We start from the raw sequence: 12,325 nt of genomic DNA on the forward strand, positions 1-12,325 counted from the left end.
AAGTTCGACAAAAATAGCAAAAAAGTTATGATATAAAATTATAAATGTCTAACTGATGGCTTTTGTTTAATCGCCATATAAATATGATATACATTCTACCTTCTACTTTTTTTATATTATATGAGGGTAGAGGTTGGTGGTGGGAAGTGGTTGACGAGGATGTTAGTAGTGAGATTCCATGACAACCTCACTTGTTTGCATGATGGAACCTCTTTCAATATGATTTTAATTATGCCATAAAAGTAAATTGAATCTAAAATAAATATATGTTTTAAAATTCTTGAAGGTTGTCAAGACCAGCAAATAATCATGACCTATTTAACACAAATAAATTATATCAATTGAAGAGAAGGTCATGTACATATAAATTCAGTTTATCAATTCGTGCTAGAAATTCATGTTAATAAGCGGCAAAAGCCGTTCTCAATTAAAAAAATAAAGGAAAATAAATAAATATATAAAATAAATTAAAGACATTCATGCTAAATAAACTCGCAAAGAGCTAAACAAACAATTACATCAAAATATTCAAAAGTTGAGTTTTGTAACCAAAGATAGCCAAACGAGTGATACTTTTGTTATTCATAGAGACAACCCAATTAAAAGAATATAAAACAACATTTTCGAATAGCTTTTTTTACCTTAAAGTTATTAAGATGGAATAGCTTAGTATTCATTGCCGATCATATTTCTCGTATCGTTGTCAATGTCACCACTTGAATCGCATTTTTCTTCATTGGAGTCGGGAGTTGGATTTAGCGGAGTTTTGTCCGATATGTGTAAGATTTTCTAGAGGGGTGTGTGGGTAGGAGGGACGACTTGACTCTTTTGTTCATTGGAGTCAGGAGTTGGATTTAACGGAGTTTTCTCTTTTGTTGACTTTTCATTAGACTAACATAATGAATTTGTGATTTGATTATAGTAGTATTCCATATACATTATGTTCATGAAAGCTATGATATCAAGGAACACTTTGAGAGATGAAAATATATGCTTAATTGTTGTTTCCTCTTTCGTTGCCTTTTCTTTTTCCACTAGATCATTTTTCATCGAAACGTTTTCTGTTAGATTGGTTCCCAATTCCGACCAACAACTAATTGATTTGGTGCATTACATTAAAGCCTCTTCCAAAGGAGAGCCACCACTATCTACCAGCACTTGAAACTTTTCGAATAATGTTTCTCAAAGTGGTTCACGTATTCTAATTGACTACCCCTATAACATTGCAATTAAGATGTTAGAAATAAAATTTACATTAGGTATGTCTTCCACACCTATCTTTTTGACCAAATTTAATATTTCAGGAAAGTTTATATTTGACCAAAATTTTACACCATAGATCTTAACAAAAAATCTAACGTCTTGAATTTGACCATTTACTCACCGTCATAAACCACCTATACAATTAACAACAAAATACTTGGTAAACTTTGAATTCATAGTGTTTTGCCATGTAAATGATATCGAACAATTGTTTATTAAAAAGGTTTAATGTTTAAGAAAAACTTTTTTTTTTCTTAAATGTGCAATATTAATGTGAGTCGTCGGTACAAAAAATTGAGAAATATAAGATTATACCAGAAAACCTGCAATTTCGTTCCTACGAGAAATCGTTTTTCTTAGATGACATGCAATTTCACATTTGTCATGAGAAAAATGATCTCTCACCGATCATAGTAAATGAAGAAGAGTACGTGTCTAAACCATAAACCGGTCATAATTATTGAAAAAGAGTATGTACCTAAGTTTTGCAATGTGAACTCACTTCCATAATTTTTGCAATTTATCGTTGGTTAAATCCCAAACAAGCATAAGAAATATCATATACGAAAATCATCAATGAACGGTCTTATACATGCAAGCTGACCTTCCATATTCCATTATGCTTACACTTTCAAGACGTAAACCGTTTAAAAAATTCTACACTTATTACTCAACGATAACACATAGAAAACATCAATCACTAAACGACACTTACAATTCATGATATGATACATGCAACCCATTTCCCACATATACCCATATGGTGTACAACTTTCAAGTATACTTTACACTTCTGACTTTTCTTCTTCTTGAAAATCATCAATCAGGGTTGCTCACTTGGCGCTGGCGAGCTCGGCGCGGAGCTTCTTGGCAGCGGTGACCATATTCAAAAGAGCGGGTTTGACCTCGCCGTACTTCCTTGTCTTGAGGCCACAATCCGGGTTGACCCACAAGATGTTGGTCTCCAAAACGGCAAGCATCTTGTTGACCCGGTCAGCAATCTCCTCCATGGATGGGATTCTTGGAGAATGAATGTCATACACACCGGGCCCAATTCCAGCACCATATTTCACTCCCTCACGGAACACAGACAGAAGCTTCTCATCGGATCTTGAGTTCTCAATGGTGATGACATCAGCATCCATGTTGATGATGGAGTGGATGATGTCGTTGAAGTTTGAGTAGCACATGTGGGTGTGGATCTGTGTGGTGTCAGCAACGCCTACATTTGTGATTCTGAAAGAGTGAACAGCCCAATCCAAGTAGAAGGCGTGCTCCGCTTTCCTTAGCGGCAATCCTTCTCTCAGTGCCGCCTCGTCGATTTGGATAACCGTGATTCCGGCCTTCTCAAGATCCTCAACCTCATCCTTGATAGCAAGAGCAATCTGGTAGCAAGTTTCAAATCTGGAGACACAGAGAAAATATGTCAGTTTTAGAAACCTACTTTTTTTTTTAAAAAAAAAAATGATTAAATTTGTGATTTATACCTGGGTTGGTCGTTGCGGACAAAGGACCAGTTAAGAATGGTGACGGGGCCGGTGAGCATACCCTTCATGGGGCGTTTGGTCATTTCCTGGGCCATGGATGACCAGAAGACGGTCATGGCCTTGGGTCGGCTGACATCACCGTAGATGATTGGGGGCTTCACGCACCGAGATCCGTAGGATTGCACCCATCCGTTTGCGGTGAAGGCAAAACCGGACAGCTGCTCACCAAAATACTCAACCATGTCGTTTCTCTGAAACAAAAACATTAAATGCAGTTTTTTAGCCAACCCCCTTTTTTATGAAACCGAAGAAAATGAATTAATTTAGATTGTGTTTATCAAATATACCTCTGGCTCTCCATGGACAAGGACATCGATGTCAAGTTCTTCCTGGAGCTGGACAACTTTGAAGATCTCCTCCTTGATGGCCTTAACGTATTCTTCCTCAGAGATCCTTTAAATATAAACATATGGTTTTATGAGATTTTTTTTCTTTTAATATATAAAAAGTATACAAACCACTCACTTTTTAGCCTTGTACTCACGACGAACTCTCCTGAGCTCGATGGTTTGTGGGAAAGAGCCAATGGTGGTGGTTGGGAGGATTGGAAGGTTTAGCTTCTTCTGTTGGGCGTCCAGCCTGGCACTGACATTGGTGGCACGACGGTGGTCTGAGCCTCTCAAAGCAGCGGCCTGAGAATGCAGGTGTCAGTATCAACTCTTTTTTAACAGTATATATATATATATATATATATATATATATATATATATATATATATAAAGGGAAGGCGGTTTTAATCACTTACAGCCTTCTGCACGGATTCGTTTGTGACTCTTGGGGAGGACTTCCTTGAAGCCTGAGCAGCAGCGTTGGCTGAGAAGTAGGCCTCGTCTTTGTGACCAGCTAGAGCCTTGGCCAATGCATTGACTTCAACAACCTTTTGAGCAGCAAATGCGAGCCATGATTTGATTTCATCATCCAATTTGGTCTCGTTAATAAGATCGACAGCAGTGTGAAGGAGTGAGCAAGAGGTCGAAACCACAAGCTTATCTACATATTTCACATTTTATGTTAGGGGATTCATTTGGGTATATGAAAGGAAAAGATTAATATGGTTAAAACGAAAGAAAAGCACCTTTCCCCACAATGCCCTCAAGAGACTCAAGGACAGTGAGAGAACCAGCAAGATCATTAGCCCAGATGTTCCTTCCATCAACAACTCCAGCAAAAAGGTATTTCCCTGATGGGAAGCTGCTCTTGATCAATTCAAGAGTCTTTTCACCACGGATCAAATCAAAAGTGAAACCAGCAACTCCAGGCAATGAAGTTAGGGTTTTGAATGCTTCAGCGGGAACATCAGCAAAGTAGGTGGCAACAATAACATTAAGACCAGAGCAGGCCGATTCTAGCTCAGAGTAGGCCTTGGTGAAAGCTTCCAATTGGTACCCCTCAAGATCCTTCACAAGGGTAGCCTCATCAAACTGGATCCATGTAGCACCTGCTTCCTTCAACTCGGCAATCACTTCCCTGCAGGGGTAGTTCTCGTTGTAATGAAACTGGGATTCTACTTTATTGTAAACAGCATGAAAATGATCAGGGAAAAGAAGCATACTTGTAGATTGGAAGGATTTTATCAAGAAGGGACAGAAGATCAAAGGTTTTCTCGACACCCTTTGCAGGTTTTGACAGCAATAAGTAGCTGACTGGGCCAACAAAGACTGGTACGGTATCAACTCCAAGCTGTTGCATTACAAACAACCAACCAACATATTAATCAAAAAAGATTACTACATCCTGTTTAAAAGAATCCGGAAAGAGCATATCAAGAGCACGTACAGCCTTAGCCTCCTTGTATTCGGTCACAGCCTTGTGAGAAGCATAAGAGAATTGCACGTCGGGGCCCAACTCTGGGACAATGAAGTGGCTGTTCATCAAGACATCGGTATTATTAGAATCTGGTTACGGTTCAAACCGACAAGATCCAAAAACCTAAGGGGGGCAATATGAAACTTACTAGTTGGTGTCAAACCACTTGGTCATTTCCATAGCTGGGACAGAGGCGTTTCCTCTGGCCATGGAGAAGTAAGTGTCGAAACCAATCTCACCACCATTCCAGTTGTATCTTGAGGGGACAGCACCAAGCATGGCAGTGGTGTCAAGGACCTGATCATAGTAAGAGAAGGTGTTGCTGGGGATGTACTTGATGCCAACACCAGACATCTGTTTCCAGATGGATGATCGGAGATCAGCAGCCACCTTCTGCAAATCCTCAGCACTGCTCTTGCCATCCCAGAAAGATTCAAGAGCAAATTTCAGCTCTCTCTTGGGGCCCATACGAGGATAACCAACAATGTGGGATGCCATTGTCCTGTTTCAACCACAAATCAAAAAATTTAACAAAAACAGCCAATCATATTTTTAACTTTTAAAGGCATGCCATAAGCATCATTCTTGAAAAGAAAAGACTTCTTCTCAACAAATTAATCCTAAGATAGCCAGGTACAGAAGCAATCATGCATGATGTCCGACAAAGTGTATACTCCAGATTAGGTTATTCTACCACTAAAAAAGCACGTTTCGCAACAATATAGAGTTAATCAAATGAAAGAATTAAAACTTACTTATGTCGCTCTAATTATGACCATAGTCAAAACCATCTGCCTACCCACCAACCCCAGATACTACTTTTTTACTATATCTGATATTGACTAGAATTAATTATAAAAAAATAAAATAAAAAAGGAAAAACATAGCAGGGATACGTTTTATCATGAAGGAAGAGTTTTCACTTAAACCTACTTCTATAAATTTTATTCTATTCTTGTAAGAAATGTAAAGGAGCCATCTCAAATCCCCTATCCGGCCCATGTATATAAAGCTTATAGTTAACACGTCACACCTAAAACACAGATCCATTTTAGAAAACTGAAGAGGATGGAAAGTTGTTCTATTTATTGCAAGACAAAATCTCAGCGATCGAACCAAAATCATTTTGTAAGTAAATTGATTTTGATTAGGTATGGAAAACCAAGATCCAATAGTAGATCGATAGCTCTAAAGACCATAGAACACCAGATGTTATCCAATTATCATACCCATGTGAGTACAAATATCAAGTAAAAGTCCATATACAAACAAAAAAACAAAAAAAAAATGCCAGATCCCGTTATCTCGATAATCCTATCGCTTAATGCACATTTACTTAACCAAAAACTTCACAATTATCATAAACATATCTATCTGGACCTACATTGCATAAAATATCGTAGATAAATTACTATATGTCCTCGTCTTCACACATTCAGAACCACAAATCTACATAAATAATGAGAGTTGGGATAAATCACGGATGCTTACATGCAGATCTAATTATTTACTTAGAATTTTCAAATTTCAGTTTAATTTACATAAACACACTAATTAGTGCAAATCGCGTATGTTTTAGCAAAAAGCAGAAGGGACAGTAGCCGACACAAGTCTATAGAGTCCCAATCGAACTTAATACCACCAATTCAAGGAACGAATGACCGAGAGACAGGGGCGTACCTGTAAACGGCGGTAGAAGAGGAAGATACGAATCAAAATTAGTCTCGAAGAGACTATAGTTGTTACTAGTTTGTTTCGTTCTTCGAGTGATAAAGGAGAGAAGAATGGTTGACACGAATCGGAGAGTATGGGGAATGGGGTTATTTATAGAAGCGTGAGGCGGGGTAGGCAGGCGATAGGCGATGGGGGTGGGTGAGTGGGTGGTTGAGCTGGGTAGATCTGAAAGAAAAAAAAAAAATTGCCCGCTCACGCGCCAGTGATTGCGTAAATTTTAGGATGAAAAAACAATATAGTTTTTTTTTCTTCGGACAAAATTTCAAAACTGTCTGTACTTGGCAAAATTATATGATTTTAAGTTTTTAACATTCTTACTGTTGAATGATTATTTTATAGGGAATAGGACTAATTAAGGTAATAAATTTTTCGGTTTGTTTATATGTAAGTAACTATCTTTTTTTTGTACACATATAGGTAACAAATTTTTTGAAACTGTTCACATATGACCAGTTGTAGCAGGTTACATCCGGCTACAGTAGGTCATAATGGTTACATGTGAACACTTTCAACAAGTTCGTTACCTAGATGTGTACAAAAGAAAAATAGTTACCCAAATATGTACAAATATGTACAAAACCAAAAGTAAGAGTAAATTACACGAATGGTCCCTGTGGTTTGGTGAATTTACGCGTTTGGTCCCTAACTTATTTTTTTAATTCGGATGGTACCTAAAAAGACTAGTGTCTCCTTATTAATTTAATTTTTTTAATTATTTTTTTATTTATGTATTTTTTTATATGTTTAAAAAAAACTAATAGATCTTATATATTTGTATCTCCTCACCATTCCATCTTTCATCATCTTCAACTTTTATTTATTTTCCATCTTTAATATAATGAAGTCGTCACCATCTATTCTTTTTCGGTCCTTCAACTCCAGCGAACCAACACCACAACCCAACAAAGTGTAGAGACAGTGGGTTATGGTGTTTGTTCGCCAGAGTTGAAGGACCAAAAAAAAGAATGGTGAAGACTTCCATATCACTAAAGATTGAAAAAAAATGGAGGTTGAAGAGGATGCGAGATGAGATGGTGACCGGTGGGACCCAAATTAAATTTTTCAAATGTGGTTTCAGGTTTACGGTAAGGAGATACATATATGTGGGGTCTATTAATTTTTTTAAACATATTAAAAAAACATAAATAAGAAAATTAATTCAAAAAATAAATTAATAAGGGCATAATAGTCTTTTTAGGTAAGATAGGGATCAAGCGCAACAAAAATAAACAGTTGGGACCATCCGAGTTAAAAAAAATAAGTTAGGGACAAAATGCACAAATTTCCCCAAACCATAGGGACCATTCATGTAATTTACTCTTACTTTTGGTTTTGTTCATATTTAGGTAACTATTTTTTTTGTACACATCTAGGTAATGAACTTGATGAAAACCGTTCACATATAACCACTATGACCTGCTGTAGCTGGATGTAACCTGCTACAGCCGGTCATAATTGTCATATGTGAACAGTTCCAAAAAGTTTGTTACCTAGATGGGTACAAAAAAAAGATAGTTACCTATATGTGAACAACCCGAAAACTTAATTACCATAACAAGTCCTATTCCCTATTTTATATTGAGTCTTTTTACGACCATTTTTGCATATCTTTTTTTAACTTGAGTATTCTATATTTGTTTTTTTTTTTAATTAATTTTTTTAGTTTTTTGGATTATTATATATTAATAAATATTATTTTTAATATTTAATATATTAATAATATTATTTTATTGAAGTATTGAGTTCCTTTAGTTAATTTTTTTAATGAATTTTTTGTTGGATTAATTCTTTTTTATTGTATTAGTATATATTTAAAAATATTATTTTTAATATTATATATATATATATATATATATATATATATATATTAATGAATATTACTTTATGAGATTATTAATTTTTTTTAGTTTTTTTTTTTTAACTTCTATTATATTAAGTCTTTTTTGTTGGACCGAATTTAAGACATATTTTGAATAGATAATATCTTATCATTCAAAATGTCATTCCGGATGAAGTGTCTATTTTTGCTTTAAAAAAATGGTTTTTTCTTCAAATACACATTAAAATGTTGTTAGATTACTTAATTTCTCGTTTATTAATGTACAATAATTCAAATAAATATTAGAAAAAAATAATTATAAATATCAGTACACTGATAAAATAATATTCATTAATATATTAATATTATATATTTAAAAGAGTATTTATTCGTATATAGCAATTAAAAAAAAGAATTAATATAATAAAAAAAGTTTTAAAAAAGAAATTAACTAAAAAAAATTAATCCAACAAAATTTCAAGAACAAAACTCAAAAACACTTCTTCTAATTTATTTTAAATATATGAGAGATAACATATTTTCGACAATACCACCACTATCACTCAGTTCGAAAATTAAAATTTTGTCCAAAATATATCTCAAAACTTACTCCGGTAAAAAAGAATTAATGCAATAGAAATTAAAAAAATAGCTAAAAGAAGTTAATAATCTCATAAAGTAATATATATATATATATATATATATATATATATATATATATATATATATATATATATATATATATATATATATTAAAATTAATATTTATTAATATATAATAATCCAACAAAAAATAATTAATCGAATAAAAGAAAATTAATTAAAGGAAATCAATACTCCAATAAAATAATATTATTAATATATTAAATATTATATATTAAAAATAATATTTATTAATAATAATCCAATATAAAAATTAATCCAATAAATTAAATTAAATTAAATTAAAAAAACTAATATAAAATACTTCAATAAACTTAAAAAGAAGATATCAATAAATGACCCCTATGGTAAAAAAGACTCAATTACATAAATGATCCATGAAGGTAAAATAATCATTTCAAAAAAGTTAACAGTCAACTTGTTAAATTTAACGATATAAGGACTAAATCCGTACAACATGTCCAAAACCGGAGCACTGGTGCACCACCAAACCTTTTTGAACCAAAACCGTATAATTTTAACAACTACATAGACCATTTTTGCAATTTTGTATTTTCTTTAATATCGTTAATAAAAGGCACTTTTTGATCCAATTCCTCAAAATACTTGACATATTCAAGTTCAACAACAATATCTTGGGATATAAAGAGTCGGGCGTTAGAGTCGAACGTTGGGAGAAGGTCGCTAGCAGTTGTCAGGCGCGCTACACACCGCCCCTTACTTGATTTAGGGAGCTCGCCATCGAGGATGCGCCATCATTTCAACAAGATGTGAGAGAGAGAGAGAGAGAGAGAGAGAGAGGTGGTGGGGGTCTTGGAATCTTAGACTTTGAACAAACTTGCTAAACCACATTTGACCATTTTTCAAATAATAATAATAATAATAATAATAATAGTAATAGTAATAAACTCTCTTTTATATAAAAAAAAAGTAGTCGCTTTTTACCCTAAAAACTCAAATTCTTAAATTTTAATCCAACCACTATAAATAAACAATACAATCTCAACATTTCACATACATAATGCATTCACCCGCTAGTTACTATTATCCTACGATGGCTCCATAACTCTATCCACTCAATCTATACTCTTCTCAATTCCAATCTTAACCCATGATATTTTACCAAAACCACCCCCAAACTAATTTCCAATCCCAATCCATACCCTGTCCAAATTTATATCTTGATTTGTTTAAGTCGGTTCAAGAACTCAATTCTTTTCCCAACCGCAACTCCAAACTAATTTTCAACCCGAACCACGCCGTCTAGTTGATGAGTCTACCAATTTTTCTGATGAATGACATGTTCAAGAGACTGAAGTTGAACCAAATGAAAAGGAGATGCAAATGCAAAGGATGGACAAATAAAGAAGAGAATGCATTGGCGCAAACATGGATAGATGTATCGGGGGATCCAATGACGGGGGACGGCCAAAGTGGGCCAACGTTTAAACTTAGAGTTTGGAAAAGTTTTTGTGCCAGTATGAAGAAGGAGTACCGCTTTACTAGTCAACTGTACTCGAAATGGATGACCGCCAACATAAATTCAACGGAATTCAATGACATCTACATGAACACGACACGCAACCCGCAAAGTTGTGCAAATTAGGTGAACATCCTAGCAAAAGTTTGTCAAATTTATAAGGCAAGAGTTGGTAGAGCTTTTGCAAATGAGGCATTTTTGGGAGTTCTGACGGACAAACCAAAATAGCTTAATCTAAAAAGTGATGATGATTTTGCGGGTATGTCCAAACGAAGCAGAACTTCTAAGTCAACCCATAGTCAATCTTTTGATGCGTAAATCGGGATCGACCTTAACAAAGAAGATCCATATGAAGCTCCAAGATGTCCTATTGGACGAGACAAAGCAAAAGAAAGCTGAAAGGAGTTCAAAGTTCATGGAATGAAGTGGAGGAGATAAGGATTGACATCCAAAGGTTGCACACTAAACTTGAAATTTGGAAATGGGAAAGGATAAAGAAAGAACTGTACGCTAAAGGCTTTCTTAAAAAAAAAAAAAGAACTTGTCCGATGAGGATTGTCGGATTTTCAACAATGCAAATGGCGAATATTGCTAAACAATATTAGTGGGATAAGTAGTAGTATTTTTATGTCTTAAATGTAGTTTTAATTTACATTTTAAGACAAAATATTATGCCGTGTTTTAGATATCAATTCATGTTTTTAGGTATTAAGTCAAGTTTTTAGAAAGTAAGTCATTTTTTTATTTACTAATCGTATTTTATGTTTTAATTTATTATAACATTTTTTATTTAATATTAAGTGTTTGTATTTTAAAAAATATAATTTATGTAATATGATATGTTTGCCTATTAAAAATATATAATTTATTTAAATTTAAAAAAGGGAAAAAAATCAAGGAGTATTAGAGGTGCTACCACTCCATATGAAATACTAGCAAGGTGATAAACAAAGGAATCACATAGCAATAAAAAAAATTGATGAGGTATGATGCTACGAGTGCTATCACTCCTTATAGTCATATAGCAAAATATACTTACTATTCAAAATCGGTTTTTATTTAAAACTTTTTTTCATATATTTTTACACCAAACATTTTATAAAATCTCTCCCTGCTTAAGATTTTGCTTTATAATATGAAAGATTTTGAAGATACCTACCATTAAAAAAACTTTTAAAAATATTTGTTAGTAAAAAAATCACAATTTCCATAAAAATATAAACAACGGTGACGGTGTAGTACAGAAAACAATTTTACAATACAAAGCAATTTCACGATTATATAGTCAACAAAAAGAAATTATATAAGGACGTGTATGTGAGACGTTGTGAAGGCGTTTGGGTTTTAACACTCAACAACCTTGTAATTGAATTATTTATTTGCATTTTTTCATGTAATTGAATGGATTACGTGACATAGAACATTAAGATAACATTATTCCAAAAAAAATATACTTTGGATCGTTCGTTCATGTTAATTGTTTATTTGTATAAGTTAATTTGTTTAAAGTTAAAAATAATAATAATAATAATAATAAAATATAAACAAACCTAAGGCATATATATATATATATATATATATATATATATATATATATATATATATATATATATATATATATATATATATATATATATATATATATATATATATATATATATATATATATATATATATATATATATATATATATATATATATATATATATATATATATATCAGTGGCGGATTTAGGGGGGTTCCGGGGTGGCACCGTCAACCCCTAAATTTTCCGGACGCAGTGGAAAAATTTTCGAAATTTTTAAAATTTTTTATTTTTTCTACTATCGTGCAACCCTAATCTTCCTGTGCAACCCCTAGTATGAAATCCTGTGTCCGCTCCTGATATATATATATATATATATATATATATATATATATATATATATATATATATATATATATATATATATATATATATGATTGTAATAAAATATAAATGAATAACTACAGATTTTCTTTCTAATGAAAATA

At 33.0% G+C, this 12,325-nt stretch overlaps 1 protein-coding gene across 2 annotated transcripts; it reads right to left on the minus strand.

The window, feature by feature from the left end:
• Positions 1 to 1,825: 1,825 nt before the first annotated feature.
• LOC145032506 (5-methyltetrahydropteroyltriglutamate--homocysteine methyltransferase) lies at positions 1,826 to 6,455 on the minus strand. 2 transcript variants are annotated; one of them, XM_078981337.1, is made up of 10 exons: positions 6,297 to 6,455; positions 4,765 to 5,118; positions 4,587 to 4,674; positions 4,363 to 4,490; positions 3,886 to 4,277; positions 3,556 to 3,800; positions 3,276 to 3,442; positions 3,098 to 3,203; positions 2,751 to 3,001; positions 1,826 to 2,667 (listed from the first exon to the last, which is right to left on the minus strand). In XM_078981337.1, the coding sequence occupies exons 2-10, from the start codon at positions 5,112 to 5,114 to the stop codon at positions 2,097 to 2,099; spliced, it is 2,298 nt and encodes a 765-aa protein (XP_078837463.1). In that variant the 5' UTR covers positions 5,115 to 5,118; positions 6,297 to 6,455; the 3' UTR covers positions 1,826 to 2,096. The 2 variants fall into 2 exon arrangements, with proteins under 2 accessions (XP_078837463.1, XP_078837462.1); XM_078981336.1 differs by lacking the exon at positions 6,297 to 6,455 and adding an exon at positions 5,650 to 5,793.
• Between the last annotated feature and the right edge of the window lie 5,870 nt (positions 6,456 to 12,325).

The sequence above is a fragment of the Lactuca saligna genome, chromosome 2 (assembly GCF_052625555.1).
Source record: "Lactuca saligna cultivar CGN05327 chromosome 2, ASM5262555v1, whole genome shotgun sequence".
Taxonomy (NCBI): Eukaryota; Viridiplantae; Streptophyta; class Magnoliopsida; order Asterales; family Asteraceae; genus Lactuca; species Lactuca saligna.